Consider the following 17,708-nt stretch of genomic DNA (forward strand, 5'->3'; position numbering starts at 1 on the left):
CATAATTCGAACATCATTTCTCAGATAAGAAGAACACAATTGCACACAATGTTCCGGGTGGGGCCTCATCAATGCCCTGATTAATAGCAGCAAGGTATCCCTGCTCCTGGACTCGAATCCTCTCGCTATGAAGGCCAACATCCCACTTGTCTTTGTCACCATCTCCTGCACCTGCACCTAGGTCTCCTTGCATCTCCCATTTCCCAATCTATCACCAGTCAGATAATAATCTGTATTCCCATTTTTGCTACTAATGTGGACAACCTCCCATTTATCCCCATTATACTGCATCTGTCTAAACCACACTGAAGCACCTCTGCATCCCAATGACAGTTCACCCTACCACCCAGCTTTCATTTCTCTTAATGAGAGGAGTTTAAAACATTGTACTAGAAAGCTCAATAGGCCTTTGGGTTGAGAAATCCTCCTTGAAACAAGGCAAAAAGGACAAAAAGCTGATTTCTGGTAAGATTCAGCCATAGGTCATTTCTTGACATTCTTGTTTACTCTATCTAAAAATGTAATTCATTCTGTCTCTTAAATGAAGTCAAGTGAGCATTGATGGAACAGGCAGAAATTCAGCCCAGAGTTGAAATTTCCCAAAGCAGTTCAAGACAATAAAACATAGTTATATCCTGAAATGTTCGCCTAAACTGCAATCAAATTTCTATTCTACATGCTCTATAGCTCTAGCTTGAGGATTTATACTTCTAATACCTTTAAGTAATGTGCAATATTAAAGCTTACTGAGTTTGGTTGATTTTAGAATGAGTTAGTGGTGAAGGCAAGATGGCTTAGCCACTTTTAACATAACTGGGGCAAAATGCCAAAGAACTAAAATGAGTACAAGGATGATGGACACTGGAAATCTGACACAAAACCAGGAATTGCTGGAGGGACACAGCAGTTTCACCTGCCAGACCTGCTGACTGTACCGAACTATTCCTGTTTCTGTTTCTGATTTTCAGCACCCATAGTTCTTTGGATATTTTGTCTTTCTTCATATTAAATCCAATGTTGTCACACACAGAAATGACAACAATTGTTTCCATTAATTTGTCCTTTATTTTTCATAAGATCTTTGAGATCAAATTTGTAACATGAAGCATTGATGTTATTCATTAGCAAAAAAGTTCTTTCCAAACACCATAAACTTCGAACCTGATTACAATGTAAGTATATAATAAATGATAAGCAATGCATTTACTAACAATAAAGTATATTCATAGTTTGAAATTGACTAAAAAGTATGCTTATGTTTTTAAATTTAACAGTAATGTTATCAAAGATAATGAAATAAGTTGAGCAATTACACTAACTGATTGAAAATTTCAAACTAAACTACAGGAGCTATATTACAAAAACATTAATGATTAAGCTTTGTTGAACTAAAGATTTAATTATACACTTAGGGTAACAAATCCCTCCGCTATAAGCAATATTCTGTGTGAGTTGCAGAACAACAGTGCGATAGCAAAACATGGTCATTTAGTTACAATTCATTCACCCGTGTCATTTTAAAATTTTTCTGACTTCCATCCCCCGATATCCATATATAAGAGGTCCACTTGTGAGATAATAAGTCCCTGAAATTGAAGAATAGTGATTTAAATATTTAGTTAGAACATAACAGCCACATTGTCTTGTGAGTTCTATCCAATCCATGTGATAACTCCAGCAGTGTGGAATATCTTAGAAACAGAGAGGTGCCAGATTCCTACTGACTCTGGGAGTTTAGAGTTTGTGGACAAAACATCTGGCCGCTTCATGCAAGATCAATGATGATAAGAACAGGGAACATGGACTGCTTATGTCGAGAATTCCTGCATAACTGACTGAGAAGATATTAGAGTAAGATTCTAAACTGATATTTCAAGAGAAATAAAATGCAATGATCACCCAAAATAATGGAATTGGGAGCCACAGCGATTGTCAGGAAAGGAAGCAGCAGAAAATAATTGGTTTCGAATTAAACAGCACAGTCCCAGACCCTTTGGCCCATCCACAATATTTAACCCACTTGCTAAAAGCATCTGGTATAATGGCACATGAATCCATGTCCCTAAAATATCACCCTGAGGTTCTGTATTCCCAATTGAGTGGCATTCCCACTACATCACCACCCTATCTTTTCAATTGTCATGGTGCAGGTAAAGGCCATTGCTTTATTGAGTCTATGTTGATCCTGAACATTTTGACTGTGCCAATCTCCTGCCTTTTCCCCATACTCCTGCACACAATTACCATCTAATTCCCTATTGAATGATTCAGCTCAACCTGCCTTCACCACACTTCCAGGCAGTGAATTCTAAACTCTGTCTAACTTGCTGTTTGAAAAAGTATTTATTTTCAAAGTTCTTTTTCAAAACAGCTCAAATCTCTGCCCTCTGGTTCTTCACCCTGTTATGAATGGAAACAGTTTCTCCCTGTCCACTCTATCCACAACCCAAATGATTTTGAGAAATTCAATCAATCCTCTTAAACCTCTCTCAAAGGGAATCAATGACAACTTCTCCAATCAATCTTCATAACTGAATGTTCTCATTCCTGGAGATATTTTTCCAAACCCTTTTTGCATTTCCTCCATACATTCATTTCAATCCTCCAGATGTGGAGCTGTGGGTCCAGTTGTACTCAAGATAAGTTCAAATTAGTCTCTGATACAAGTTCATCAAGAACCTCCCTCCTCTTCTACTCCAAGCCCCTACTAATGAAGCTTAAAATTTTATATGGTTTATTAACTGCTTTCGTCATATGTCCAGCCACCTTCATGGATGTATGTATTTATTTCCCACTCCTGGAGCAGGTGGGAATTGTGCCTGGGCCTCCCAGTCCAGGAATAGCGGCACTACCACTGTTTCACAATACACTGGTCTGTCTGCCCCTGCCCATCCTTTCACAGGCTGGCTGTTTATGTCCTTTGTAACAAAATGTATCACCTCGCGCTTCTCGAGATTAAACCTCATTTGCCACATCTCCATCCACTCCACCTTTTGAAGTTCCAAACTGTTGTTATCATGGTGTACAATCCTCCCACAAATTGTGAAATAATTCCCTGTGACCCAAGCTCTAGACCATTTCTGCCTTTTGCAGGAAAAGCAAGGACCCCAATGGTAGCCCTGGGGAACTCCACGACTCATTAACCTCCAGCTTCAACAGTCAGTTTTCTTCAGTGTCGTCTCTGTTGCATTGTGGGAACTGCCTTAATCAATTGAATGCAGCAGAGTCGCCAACAACAGCAATGTGATCATGAACAGAAGTTTGTTTCTGTGATATCATTTGAAAGGAACTGTTGGCCAGGTCACAAGGAATTTGCTTTTCTTCAAAATAAAGCTCTAAAATCAGTTCCATCCATCTGAGCAAGCATTTAACTTCTCATTGGAAAAGTGACTCTTTTAACACTTTGGCCCGCTCTCAATAACACAGTGTCGGCGGGGCGGACTAGTTAGCAAGGTTAGATCACATGGAATCCAGGGAGAGCCAGCCAATTGGATACAAAATTGGCTAGAAGGTGGGAGACAGAGTGTGGTTCTGAAGGATTGCTTTTCAGACTGGAGGCCTGTGACCAGTGGAGTGCCACAAGGATTAGTGATGGATCCACTGCTTTTCTTCATTTATGTCAATGATTTGGATGTGAGCATAGGACATATAGTTAGTGGGTTTGCAGATGACACCAAAACTACAGGTGTAATGGAGAGCAAACAAGATTACCTTGGAGTACAACAAGATGTTGACCAGATGGGCCAATGGGCTAAGGTGTGGCAGATGACATTTAATTTAGATAAATGTGAGGTGCTGCATTTTGGAAAGGCAAATCAGGGCAGGACTTATACACTTAATGGTAAGGTCCTGGGGGGTGTTGCTGAACCAAGAACCCTTGGAGTGCAGGTTCATAGCTCCTTGAAAGTTACAAGGTAGATGGGATAGTGAAGAAGGCATTTGATATGCTTTCCTTTATTGGTCAGTATATTGAATAATGGAGTTGGGAGGTCATGTTGCAACCATACAGGATATTGGATGGGCCACTTTTACATAAGTGTGTTTAGTTCTGGTCTCCCTGCTATGGGAAAGATATTGTGAATCTCGAAAGGTTTCAGAAAAAAAAAGTTACAAGGATGTTGCCAGGTTAAGCCATAGGGAGAGACTGAACAGGCTGGTGCTGTGTTCTCTGGAGCTCATAGACTGAGGGGTGGCCTTATAGAGGTTTACAAAATAAATGGCATGCTTAGGGTGAATAGCCAAGGTCTTTTCACCAGAGTAGGGGAGTCCAAAATTAGAGGGCAGAGGTTCAAAGTGAGAGGGAAAAGATTGAAAAGGACCTGAGGGGCAACTTTTTCACACAGAGGCTGGTATGTGTACGGAATGTACTGCCAGAAGAAGTGGTGGAGTCTGGTACATTTGCATTATTTAAAAGGCATCTGGATGGGTATAGGAATAGGAAGCGTTTAGAGGGTTATGGGCCAAGTGCTGGCAAATGGGACTTGATCAGTTTAGCAAGTGTGGTCAGTGAAAATGAGTTGGACTGAAGATTCTGTTTCTGTGCTGTATGACTGTATGACTCACTGATGAAAATGCAACCAATGAATCAACAGCTTAGGCTTCAGAAACTCTACAATAGAAAGTATTGATTGGTTCTTGACTGGTTTCCTTGCAATAGGAGATGAGTGGAGGGAATCCATTGGTGATAGACTTGCACTCTCCTCTCCAGCTCCAACTGTTGGCAGATAATAGTCCTGACAGAAGGGGACAGGCGATACTACAGATGCATTGAGGAAATGTCAACTTGCCCCATCTTAAAGCAATTGGTGATCCTACAAAATTCAGCAAGATCAGAGTTGGAGAGAGATCCAATGACTGCAATTCGAGATTAATAGCCATATTGTGCCAGGTGGACCTTTTTCCACAATTTTTCTTGAATTACTAAATTGGACAGAAATTGTGTTAAAATGGCCTTAGCAAAATGTGTGATCAGTATTGGAGAGATTTCTGCACCTTCCCCTGTTTTGCTCTGACCACACTTATAGTAAAATAAATTTCAGAAAACTTCTGAAGTGGTGTTTACCAGCAAGTGATAGCTTTGACTGAAAACAAGAAACACTTCCATTCTGAACCAAACATCCCCCCCACCTGCATGACTCAAATATCAGAGTTTACCAAAGGAATTCTATGCATCAAAATTGCCCTCCAATGTATAGTATGATCTAATTCACTTGCTCAAAAATTACTCATGAAAATAACACGATTCCCTCCTTCATCATGTGTTGAAACCACTCCTGACAGTTTGTATATTAGAATCATTCCTCTGTTCATTTATGTATCTCTGAAGTATGCCAGAGAAATGTGAATGTGACCCATTTGAATTGTGATACACTAGCAAATCATGCTAAATATGCAATGATTATGTTGTGGAAAGCTAATCTTCAGTCCTCTAAAAAGCACAAATTCTTAAAAAAGAGAGACAAAATTGTGTCCCTCGAAGGTGACTTGTGGCTGATTTAGTGAGGCCCTGTTGCTTTAATGCAATCAGAGTCCTGAACTGTGACAATGCTGGATTTTCCCGTGAAAATAACAAATCTGCTCTCCATGTCAGATGCTGTGCTCTGTGTTCCTGTACATTTTGCACTCAGTCCTGAGATTCTTAAGGTGAAGAAATCCATTCAGTTGGGAGGTTCTGAATTAAAGAAGTTAACTTTTTAAATACACTGATGCATCTACCTGACATCTTACAGATTTATCGTATTACTTAAACATTGCTGTTATTACACAGTAATTTATTTTCTTCTAATAAGTGGACGCTTACCAAAATGCTCAACAGCTGCATCCACTTTTGAAAGGTTTGAAAACGTGTCTGTTATTAATCTTGGGCTTCTGCTGCTCATTTGGTTTTCATCTAAATTATAACTAAAAAGAATTACATGTCACAGTGCGCTCTGATCTGAAGGCAGCACACAACCGCAAGCACTAACATAGAAAATAAAATTCTAAAGGAGGTGCAGGAGCAGAGGCACCAGGTGTATACATGTACAAGTCTTTGAAGGTGACAGGACAGGTGGAGAAAGCATTTAATAAAACATGCAGTGTCCTCAGCTTTAGTAATAGTTATACGGAGTACAGAGCAAGGAGATGATGTTGAATATGTATAAAACCCTCGTTAACCATCAGCTGGAGTATTGTGTATGGTTGTGGGTGCTCCATTGTAGGAAGCATGTTTGGAGAGAGCGCAGTGATTTTTAATTATCATTCCATGAATGAGAATCTTCAGTCCATGGGAAGAGGTTGAAGAATTTGGGATTGTTCTCCTTGGTAAAAGAAGACTTAAAGGAAATTTGGTAGAGGTTTTTGAAATCATGAGCGGGCTAGATACAGTACAAAGGGAGAAATTGTTCCCACTCATAAAAAGAAAGAAAGATTGAGAAAACATAGATTTCAGGTGACATGAAAAAGAAAGGGAAATGTGAAAGAAGCAAAAACAGAAATTGCTGGAAAAGCTCAGTAGGTCCAGCAGCATCTGTGGAGGGAAATCAGATTTAACATTTTGGGTCTAGTAGCACTTTTTCAGAACCTGACTTAAAATGTTAACTCTGCTTTCTGTCCACAGATGCTGTCAGACCTGCTGAGCTCTTCCAGACTTTTCTGATTTTGTTTCTGATTTACAGCATCCACAGTTCTTTTGTTTTTTATAATGTGAAAGAGAAGGTTTTCACTCAGTGAGTAATTAGGATACAGAATACATTGCATGGAAATATGGTGGAGGCAAGTTCAATTGGGCAAAGAATGATTAAATTGAAATGACTTGCAGAGAAATGGGGAAAAAGCAGAAAGTGACATTAGAAAATAGAACAGGCACAACTGCGAAAACATCAGATGATGGGTTAAACATCTGAAAACATTGAACATATCATAGAAACGTACAGCACAGAACAGGCCCTGTGGCCCATGATGTTGTGCCGAGATTTAATCCTAATGTAAAATATAAGAACTTCACCTACACACCCCTCAACTCACTGCTATCCACGTGTATGTCCAGCAGTCGCTTAAATGTCCCCGAAAAGTTCTGAAAACACATACCTCCAGTACTGATCTCCCACAAAGAACATTATCCAATGCAATTTAACTCTCATTGCAGCATCTATTTGCTTAACAGTATCTGGAAAGCCAAGTTCAGAGATGTTCTTTGGGAACCCTGGTTTTAGAACATCCCCAGTGTAATGCCAGTATTGATGTCCTGCAAGGTGAACAGCACATTACTTTAAAAGTAATCACAGAATTATTGGCCAAGCATTCCATCAGTTTCATATCGCAGTGAGTTGTGTAAAATTGTGATACGCTTACTCCTTCCACTCATGTAGTTTTTTGCTTTTTTCCTGCTGCAGCTCTTTGTTTTACTTTGATGTTTCTCCTGCCTGTTTTTATATGTTAGAAGATCAACAATGGCTATGACTTTAACTTAATGATAAAATTGTGTTGTGTTGACTTTATATTGCAGGTACACTCTCAGTGAAACCAACTTATTGTGAATATATAATTTAATTAAATTTAACTTATTATGAATAAATAATTTATGGATTTTAAAAAACTATCGGGCAAAACAGGACTCTGCACCCAATTGACACTGTACATCGAATGGCATTTGGTAAACTTAAAATGTTGCAATTAGCAAGCCTTTCAAGGCAGGAATTATAAAGGCCTTATATTCCCAGAATTGGTCTTTATTTTTCACTGTAGACACCAAAAAGTTTGTAAAGCTGTCAATAAAGACCCAGATTCTACTAGCTTGACCAGAAGAATTTATTTCTGTGTTTAGCTCTGGTTCTACAGGCTGATGGTTTCTATGATCATTCTCATTTGATCCAGCAGCCAGGGCCCTCAAACTCCCTCAGAGTCAACAACAGCAAAATGTCCCTGATGAGGATTTGCCTAAAATTTATCCACCATATGTCAGTACTGTCAGTAATCTTTGTAGCTTTGGTTCAGTAAGTTTGGTTTTGGTAATAAACCAGCTAGTTAGTTGTTGACTAATGAAACCAAGCTGACTTGTTATGAACAACTAGGAGACAGAGAGGACTGCAGATGCTGGAGATCAGAGCTGATAAATGTGTCTGTGTGTCCGTGTCCACGTGTGTCTGTGTGTGTCTGTGTGTGTGTCTGTGTGTGTGTCTATGTGTGTGTCAATGTGCGTGTCTGTTTGTGTGTGTCTATGCGTGTGTGTGTCTGTGCGTGTGTGTGTCAATGTGTATGTGTGTGTGTCTATGTATGTGTGTATGTATGTGTGTCTATGTGTGTGTCTGTGTGCGCGTCTGTGTCTCTATATGTGTGACTATGTCTGTGTGTGTGTCTATGTATGTGTGTATGAGTGTGTGTGAGTGTGCCTATGTGTGTGTGTGTGTATGTGTGTCTATATGTGTGTGCCTATGTCTGAGTGTGCGCGTCTATGTGTATGTCTATGTCGGTCTGTGTGTGTGTAACTATGTGTGTGTGTGTATGTGTGTCTATGTGTGTGCGTGAGTGTATGTGTGTCTATGTGTGTGTCTGTGTGTGTATGCGTGTCTATGTTTGTGCGTGTGTGTATGTGTGTCTATGTGTGTGTGTGTGTGACTATGTGTGTGTATGTCTATGTGTGTGTCTGTTTGTGTGTGTGTTTGAGTGCCTATGTCTGTCTGTGTGTGTGTTCTATGTGTGTGTGTGTATGTGTCAATGTGTGTGTCTGTGTGTATGTGTATGTGTGTCTATGTGCGTGTCTGTGTGTGTGTCTGTGTGGCAGTGTGTGTGTGTCTATGTGTGTCTGTGTGTGTGTCTGTGTGTGTCTATGTGTTTGTGTGCCTGTGTGTGTGTGTGTCTATGTGCGTGTCTGTTTGTCTGTGTCTATGTGTATGTGTGTATGTTTATGTGTCTATGTACGTGTGTCTATGTGTGTGTGTGTGTGTCTATGCCTGTGTCAATGTGTGTGTCTGTTGTGTGTGTCTATGCGTGTGTGTCTATGTGTATGTGTGTCTATGTGTGTGTGTGTGTGTTTATATGTGTGTGTGTGTCTATGTGTGTGTGTGTCTATGCGTGTGTCTGTGTGTATGTGTATGTGTGTCTATGCGTGTGTCTGTGTGTATGTGTATGTGTGTCTATGTGTGTGTCTATGTCGGTCTGTGTGTGTGTACCTATGTGTGTGTGTGTGTACGTGTGTCTATGTGTGTGCGTGAGTGTATGTGTGTCTATGTGTGTGTCTGTGTGTGTATGTGTGTCTATGTTTGTGCGTGTGTGTGTGTGTCTGTGTGTGTGTGTGACTATGTGTGTGTATGTCTATGTGTGTGTCTGTTTGTGTGTGTGTCTGAGTGCCTATGTCTGTCTGTGTGTGTCTTCTATGTGTGTGTGTGTGTGTGTGTATGTGTCAATGTGTGTGTCTGTGTGTATGTGTATGTGTGTCTATGTGTGTGTCTATGTGCGTGTGTATGCGTGTGTCTATGTGCGTGTCTGTGTGTGTGTCTGTGTGGCAGTGTGTGTGTGTCTATGTGTGTCTCTGTGTGTGTGTGTATGTGTGTCTGTGTGTGTGTCTATGTGTGTGTGTGTGTGTGTCTATGTGCGTGTCTGTTTGTCTGTGTCTATGTGTATGTGTGTCTGTGTGTGTCAATGTGTGTGTCTGTTTGTGTATGTCTGTGTGTGTATGTGTGTCTATGTTTGTGCGTGTGTGTATGTGTGTCTATGTGTGTGTGTGACTATGTGTGTGTCTGTTTGTGTGTGTGTCTGAGTGCCTATGTCTGTCTGTGTGTGTGTTCTATGTGTGTGTGTGTGTATGTGTCAATGTGTGTGTCTGTGTGTATGTGTATGTGTGTCTGTGTGTGTGTCTATGTGCGTGTGTATGCATGTGTCTATGTGCGTGTCTGTGTGTGTCTGTGTGGCAGTGTGTGTGTGTCTATGTGTGTCTCTGTGTGTCTGTGTGTGTGTCTATGTGTGTGTGTGTGTGTCTGTGTGTGTGTGTCTATGTGCGTGTCTGTTTGTCTGTGTCTATGTGTGTGTGTGTCTGTGTGTGTCAATGTGTGTGTCTGTTTGTGTATGTCTGTCACATTTTTCAGCTCTGACTTGTTATTAATATTGAACACAGTCTGAGATCTATATAACTGGTCATTTCACCAAAACTATAACATTTAAAATTTGTTGCAGACTATGAAAGGAACCAGTGACTCCTCCAACCTTAGTCATAACCATTTGCATCAAACCAATTGTATGATACAAGCTGCTGTATTCAGCTTGTGATACATTTTATATGACTGTGTGTTAATATATAAATGCTATCTAATGCCATACTCAGCATCATATCAATTGGTTGGTTATCAGTTCCCTAAAGCAGCTCTTATTTTGTTCTGGTGGTGCTGAGGATAATTACTTCCAATTTAGGAAGGTCCCAAGAATTAATTCAAGGTGACTGTCTATATCATTGTCTGTGTGGTGAACCCACACACCCACAATATGCAACAGTGACACTTTATATTGTGGATGTGGTGAAAAACTAAAAAGGAGAGATTCTAAGATATAATAGAGGATAAAGAGAAAGATGTAGTGGTACTATAGGAGAGAATGCTGAGGATAGGCACAATCGGATTTGTTCATTCACAGGATAAGGGCACTTCTGGCTATGCCAGAATTTATTGCTCATTCCTAATTTCCCAGAGAGCAGTTACAAGTCTACCACATTGTTTTGAGTCTGGAGTCACATGGAGATATAGTAAGGACTGCAGATGCTGGAGCGTCGGAGTCGGTAAAGTGTGGTGTAGGAGAAAGCACAGCAGATCAGACTGGGCCCAGTCCTGAAGAAGGCTCCTGCCTGAAACATCGACCTCTTGTTCCTTGGATACTGCCTGACCTTCAGTACTTTGTCCGGAGTCACATGTAGACCAGACCAGGGAAGGATGGTAGTTTCCTGTCCTAAAGGATATTAATGAACCAGCTATGGTTTTCTCTGACACTTAACAATAGTTGGAAATGTGTTGCTGGAAAAGCGCAGCAGGTCAGGCAGCATCCAGGGAACAGGAGAATCGACGTTTCGGGCATAAGCCCTTCTTCAGGAATCGGGCTTATGCCCGAAACGTCGATTCTCCTGTTCCCTGGATGCTGCCTGACCTGCTGCGCTTTTCCAGCAACACATTTCCAGCTCTGATCTCCAGCATCTGCAGACCTCACTTTCTCCACTTAACAATAGTTTCATGGTCATCATTAGGCTCCTAATTCCACATTTTTGTTGAATTCAAATGTTGCCATCTGTCAGAGTAGGAATTGAACCTGGGTCCCCAGAGCACAATCGGGATTAACAGTCCACCAAAAATTCCACTAAACTATTGCCTCTCCTAGTGGTTCAAACAACTTCTCCTCAACAACTACTCCAAAATAAATTACAAAATAAATCAGCATGGTCAAAATTGATTCTTGGGCTACATTAATTTGGGACATGACATGTGGTAAGTGTAAAATATCTGGGAAGAAAGAGGGGACTGAATCTGCACAATTTGGCCAGCAAAAAGTTGGAGAACACTTCCTGATACTTACACGGTAACCTGAGCAGACCTGCCTTTCTGCCAGTGTGCTGCCATCGGTTTGACGGGGAGCTTGGTGCATGATTTTGGTCTCCATAGGTCCAGGTTCTGTCCTCTCTTACCCTTGCTGAGACAATCATGTGTTTATCGTCATGGGGCAGTGCCATAACCAGCAATGCCCTTGCCAGTTTCTCCATTTAAAAGATATTATCTACCTTTCAGATGAGGAAATTCAAAGTTTCTTGTGTCGTTACAGAGTTAGTGGAAGTACGTGTTGCAGGAGAACATTTGTGAAAAAGTAATAGTGTTAAATCTTGACAAGGTCATCAGAGGAGTTAAAGGCCTGCAAATTACACATCTATTAGCTGTTGAGGGGATTTAGAGAGGGCACTGACCGAATCTCCACAATTTGCTGCATAATTCATACCATTTGCCATTCGCTTCTTCGCATACAATAAAATTTATCTCACTCTCAGCCCCCATTCTTCTTAAAAACTTGCAGTATTTGTGTATTAATTGACAATTAAACCCACAGCAGAAAATTTGTTTTCATAATGAACAGCACAAGTCCCTTTCTAACACATGATAATTGCCAATGCAGTCCAGTCCAGAGAGGGGCAATTTAAATTGTTGAAGCTCTGTTGAATTCCTGCCTGTTTTACATTTTCTTCATGATGTTAAAAACTGTAAATCTCACAAAGGCCTGTAATTCTTGCCACACTTTCTGAGCTGTCATTTCTAGCAATTTACAATTCATATTATTCTAAGTTGAAGAGTGAAGGTAAAGCCCAATAGGCTGTGCACATTCTGTAGCAAGGGGTTGACCCATGCATTTTGCTTCATTTGAAAACAAATTCTGCACAAACTATATTTGGTGTCTGAGCACTGTGCACTGGAAATATGTGCTATAACAGACTTATTGTAAAAATACGTAAGAATGTGTAACCTGTGAAAAAAACAACATCGTTTCTCCTTTGGGGACTCCTGCTGTACTCAACAGCAGCATCAATATTTGATGTGATACTTGGCCAAGTGTTGTTCACTGGGGTTATCTTTGAAGACCCTGCAGTCTTGTAGAACCTGAAAAACAATGAACAAGGTTACATCGATGGTTTACGTGATTGATGGGATGGTTTTCTACTTTTCTGTCGACAGCTAGAGCACTCAGTCATTTGTACCGAATAAGCAACTATCTCAATATACTTTCATTCATCTTTATGGGGAGGAATTGCTGTGCTTGCTACTTTAGTCAGGAGCTTTCATTATATGCTTGCACATAGAATTATTTCCCCACTAATTAGTCCGTTTCAGATAAAATAATCTGATTTCATTGCTAATTACTTTGTTTTGAGAATACTCGGTCAGGGAAGGAATACATGAAAAGAAACAAATTAAATGACTAGTAATGTGAGCAAAGTAACAAAATAGTTGGAATATCATCGATCCGTTGGAATCTGAAAGCAGTTGTTTGGTAATACAGAATTTGAATATTGTTGTAAAGTACATATTTTGTCAAAACATCTTTGTTTTGCAATCATCAGGATTTTTTGCATGAATACCAATTCAAAGAGAGAACCAATATTCATATTTCTTGAGAGGAGAGTGCTTATTGGTCGTGAGGTGAATCTGATTGGTACAGCTGTTGCCATGCAGACTGTAACTAATAATGCTGATTTTTAAACTGAGACGACAAATTCACGAGTATGATATTTACCCATTCTTGAAGAATAAAACAGTTCTGTTTATTTTAACAGCAGCATCCATGAACACATCTGGGTCACTCATCAATGCTTCTTTTGTTGAAGTCTGGCCTGGTATTTGAGTTGGGCTCTGGCCTGGTGTTTGTTTCTGAGTTGGCATCTGGCCAAGCATTTGTGTGGTCATAACTGGTGGTCCTAAATTTAAAAATATATGCTTTTAAATGTGAAGTGGTCTGTAACTCAAGAGAATCTTCTAAAGCTATCTATACACATCTGCACTTGCATATACAGATTTCATGTGCATTTGTAAATGGTCTGTATAACATCAACTGAATCTTGTTAATAGTTTAACAGTTGTCAGAACTTTGTTTTCCTACAGCTCATATTATGATTAGGGTCATCATTCACTTCTATGTTATTGGCTGATGCAGTATAATTTAGATAAATGTGAGGTTAACCACTTTGGTAGCAAAAACAAGAAGGCAGATCATTCTCTGAATGGTGAGAGATAGGGAAAGGGAAATGCAGTGAGACCCTGGTGTCCTTGAGAGTAAACATACAAATGCAGCAGGTGGTGAAGAAGGCAAATGGCATGTTGGCCTTCATAGTGAGAGTACAGGAGTGTCTTGCTGCAATTCTACAGAGCCTTGGTGAGACCACACCTGGTTAGAGTCATGCCTGACACACTGGAAGATGGTTGTGGTTGTGTAGAGTCAGTCATCTCAGCTCCAGGACATCTCTACCGGAGTCCCTCAGGGTAGTGTCCTAGGCCCAACAATCTTCAGCTGCTTCCTCAATGATCTCCCCTCTGGAGATAAGGCCAGAAGTGAGGATGTTCGCCGATGATTATACAGTGTTCAACACCATTCGTGACTCCTCAGAAACTGAAGCAGTTCATGCTCAAATGCAACAAACCTGGACAACATCCAGATTTGGGCTGACAAGTGGCAAGTAACATTCACACCACACAAATGCCAGACAATGACCATCACCAATAAGAGACTCTCTAACTGCGGTGGTTAGAGGGTCTCTTATTGTTGATGCTCATTGACATTCAATGGCATTATCATCACTGAATTCCCTACTATCAACATTCTTGGGGTTACCAATGATCAGAAACACAACTGGGCTCACCACATAAACACAATAGCTACAAGAGCAGGTCAGAGGGATACTGAGGTGAGTAACTCACCTCCTGACACTCCATTTTCTATCCACCCTCTACAAGGCACAAGTCAGCAGTGTGTTAGAATATTCCCCACTTGCCCTGGATGGGAGCAGCTCCAACAACACTCAAGAAGCTCGACACCATCCAGGAGAAAGCAACTCGTTTGATTTGCACCACATCTACAAACATTCAATCCCTTCACCACTGGCGCTCAGTCGCAGCAGTGTGTACTATGTTGTGGTTCTGTTCGCCGAGCTGGGAATTTGTGTTGCAGACGTTTCGTCCCCTGTCTAAGTGACATTTTCTGGGTGATATTTTCTCACAGAAGCACTTCACAGGAGCCTCCCAAGCACTGAGGATGTCACCTAGACAGGGGACGAAACGTCTGCAACACAAATTCCCAGTTCAGTGAACAGAACCACAACAATGAGCACCTGAGCTACAAATCTTTGCACAAACTTTGAACACCTACAAGTGTGTACTATCTACAAGATTCACTGCAGAAATTCATCAAATATCCTTAGACAGCACCTTCCAAATCCATGACTACTTCCATCTAGAAGGACACGAGTCTTGGGAACACCACAATCTGCTAGTTTCCCTCCAAGCCACTCACCCCCTGGCTTGGAAATAAATTGCTGTTCCTTTGCAGTCATTGGGTTAAAATCCTGGAATTCCCTCCCTAAGGGCATTGTGGGTCAACCCACAGCAGGTAGATTGCAGCGATTCAAGAAGGTAGCTCACTCCCACCTTCTCAACGGCAAATAGGGATGGTCCAGCTAGCGACGTCCAAGTCCCATAAATGAATAAAACAAAAACTTGGAGTATTGTGTGCAGTTTTGGTTCCTTATCTGAGGAAGGACGTGCTGACTATTAAGGAAGTGAAGCAAAGTTTTACCCACCTGATTCCTAGGATAGCAGGACTGATGTATTAAGAGAGACTGGGATTGGTTAGTACTATATTCACTGGAGTTTAGAAGATTGAAGGGGATTTATTTCATAGAAATCTATGCAATTCTAACAAGACTAGACAGGGTGAATAAACGTTCATGATGACTGGGCAGCCAGACCCTGGGGTCACAGTTGAAGGACGCTCCTTCCATTGACTCCGCCTAGTTTTCCCTTGCCTCGGGAAAACGGCCAACATAATCAAAGACTCCCCCACCCTCCCGGTTATACTCTCCTCCATCAGGCAGAAGATACAAATGTCTGAAAAGGACACCAGCAGATTTAATAATAGATTCTTCCCCACTGTAATCAGAGTTATGAACAGATCTGTGTTAGAGCTGACCTTTCTCTGCACCTTCTCTGTAGCTGTAGCACTATATTCTGCATTCTATTCTATTATCCTGATGCACTTATGGAAGGCATGATAGCACACAAAATAATATTTTTCACTGTACCGTGGTACACATGACAGTAATAAATCCAGGCAAAATTAAATACAGGATAGGCCATACAGAACTGAGACAAGTACAAATGTCTTCACCCAGCCAGTTGGGATCCTGTGGAATTCTCTGTCACAGAAAGCAGAGAGGCCAAAACATTGAATATTTTCTAGAAGGAGTTAGATAAAGCTCTTAGATCTAAAGGGATCAAAGAATGTGGGGAGGAAGTGAAACCAGGGGACAGAGTTGGATGATCAGACATGATCGTATTGAAGGGTAAAGCTGGGACAAAGGGGCTGAATGGCCTCCTCCTGTTCCTATTTTCTATGCAGTCCCAAAACAATCACACTGCATCTTCATTTCGACAAATTGTCCACAGTCCAGTATCTATAAATATTAATCATTTTATACAGTACACACCAGTCTGACAATTTGACAGACTTACCTGTGATGCAACTTTAGTGCAACAATCTGACTTTGCAAGTGCAAGTGTGCATCCCCATCTCCCAGTGGCACAAAAACAGCCTTATAAATAATGTGAATTAAAGGGCAATATTATTGCAATATAAACTCAACAATTTGGTACTGGAGGAAAGGCTGACCAATATTTTAAATTCATTTCAAAAATTGAAGATGGCACAAGGCTATATTAATGTTGGGATGTTGGGAAAGGAAAACTGAATTTTTATATTATTACTTTAAGAACATATTTTTGTGAAAGTAAGTCAATAATTAATTCTGGGAAATGCTGAGAGTAGGTGAGTTGCACAATATTTTGTCACATGCAAACTTATAATTATACTTCTGTTCCACAACTTTTGAAATGGAATTTCCATAGGATTTCTCAATATCACCCTGTTTAATTTAGCAGAAATAATTGCTGAAACCTCAGGAAAATTATAGCATAAAATATTTATGCTGTTCCTCCATAGTTTCCACTGCATAAGAGATCAATGGAACCCCTTTACCTCCAAGTTTGCAAAACAGAAAGTAAGTTGATACTGAGTCATGTGAAAGAATTAATTAAAAATGATTTTGACCTGATTTTAAAAATTGAAAGAGGGATGGAAAAGAAAATCTTAAGATATTTTAGACAATAAAATTCAGAATTAAAAGGTTCTGTACTCAGTGAGGGAATAAACAGACAGGAGGTGCAATAGCTTTTGGTGCAGTCTCTGACCAATTAAGCAATCCATTAGATTCTAAATTCTCAGGTTTGTTTTCAAATCTCTTGATGACCTTCCATCTCCAATCTCTCACATTTCTTCTGGGACATCTCTACTTCCACAATTCTGCTTGTTTAGTATTCCTAATTTTAATCTCTCTACAATTCACTCCCAATGCCTTCTGCAGTAAAGGTTCTATGCTCTGGAATTTCATCTGAGACCTGCTCTGTCTTTTTAGCTCTGTTTCTTGTTGGACTGGAATTATAACTTATCACTTCACCCAAACTCATCTCCCTTAAGCAGCAATATACTGATTCTGATTAGATTAAAAACATCACATAAAGTCAATCTTGTTGTACCGTATAATGACTGGATTCTTTTCACATCATCACTTGGAAGCGTATACCCGCCTGTGTCCACATAATTATACTTGTGATACATCAAAGCATTTTTATCCTCAGAATGATTGAGCCCCAGAGAGTGTCCAATTTCATGGGCAGCAACAATGAACAAGTTGATTCCTAAATAAATTAAAACATTATGTAAAATATCATTATTAATCAAAAAAATTCATTATTTATTTGCATGGTATCTTAATTCTTTTGTCAATCAAACATGTTGGTACTGAAATTGGTTTTAAAATAAGTTAAGAATTATACAGCGATGATACCTCAGACTTCAGCTTTTCACTAATATGGTTCCTATAGGTCACAAATCTCTACTGTTTCAAAGTTCACCCAGTTCAAATGAACTAGAAACTGAGCTGAAAA

At 40.2% G+C, this 17,708-nt stretch overlaps 1 protein-coding gene across 2 annotated transcripts in view; it reads right to left on the reverse strand.

Moving 5' to 3' along the window:
- Positions 1–1,051: 1,051 nt before the first annotated feature.
- Positions 1,052–17,708, reverse strand: part of LOC122551104 (matrix metalloproteinase-18-like) — a 39,671-nt gene continuing 23,014 nt past the window's right edge. Inside the window, exons 5-10 of one of the 2 annotated variants that reach the window (XM_043692749.2) lie at positions 17,298–17,459; positions 13,231–13,411; positions 12,463–12,596; positions 7,069–7,225; positions 5,801–5,901; positions 1,052–1,586 (exon numbers count right to left, since the gene is read on the reverse strand). In XM_043692749.2, the coding sequence (XP_043548684.2) occupies positions 1,513–1,586; positions 5,801–5,901; positions 7,069–7,225; positions 12,463–12,596; positions 13,231–13,411; positions 17,298–17,459 (809 nt within the window). In that variant the 3' untranslated portion in view covers positions 1,052–1,512. The remainder of the gene's footprint in view (positions 1,587–5,800; positions 5,902–7,068; positions 7,226–12,462; positions 12,597–13,230; positions 13,412–17,297; positions 17,460–17,708) is intronic. The other variant, XM_043692750.2, reaches the window with a different exon arrangement.

The sequence above is a fragment of the Chiloscyllium plagiosum genome, unplaced genomic scaffold, assembly GCF_037043375.1.
Source record: "Chiloscyllium plagiosum isolate Xiang-an unplaced genomic scaffold, Cpla_swu_hap1 HiC_scaffold_6, whole genome shotgun sequence".
NCBI classification, from domain to species: Eukaryota; Metazoa; Chordata; class Chondrichthyes; order Orectolobiformes; family Hemiscylliidae; genus Chiloscyllium; species Chiloscyllium plagiosum.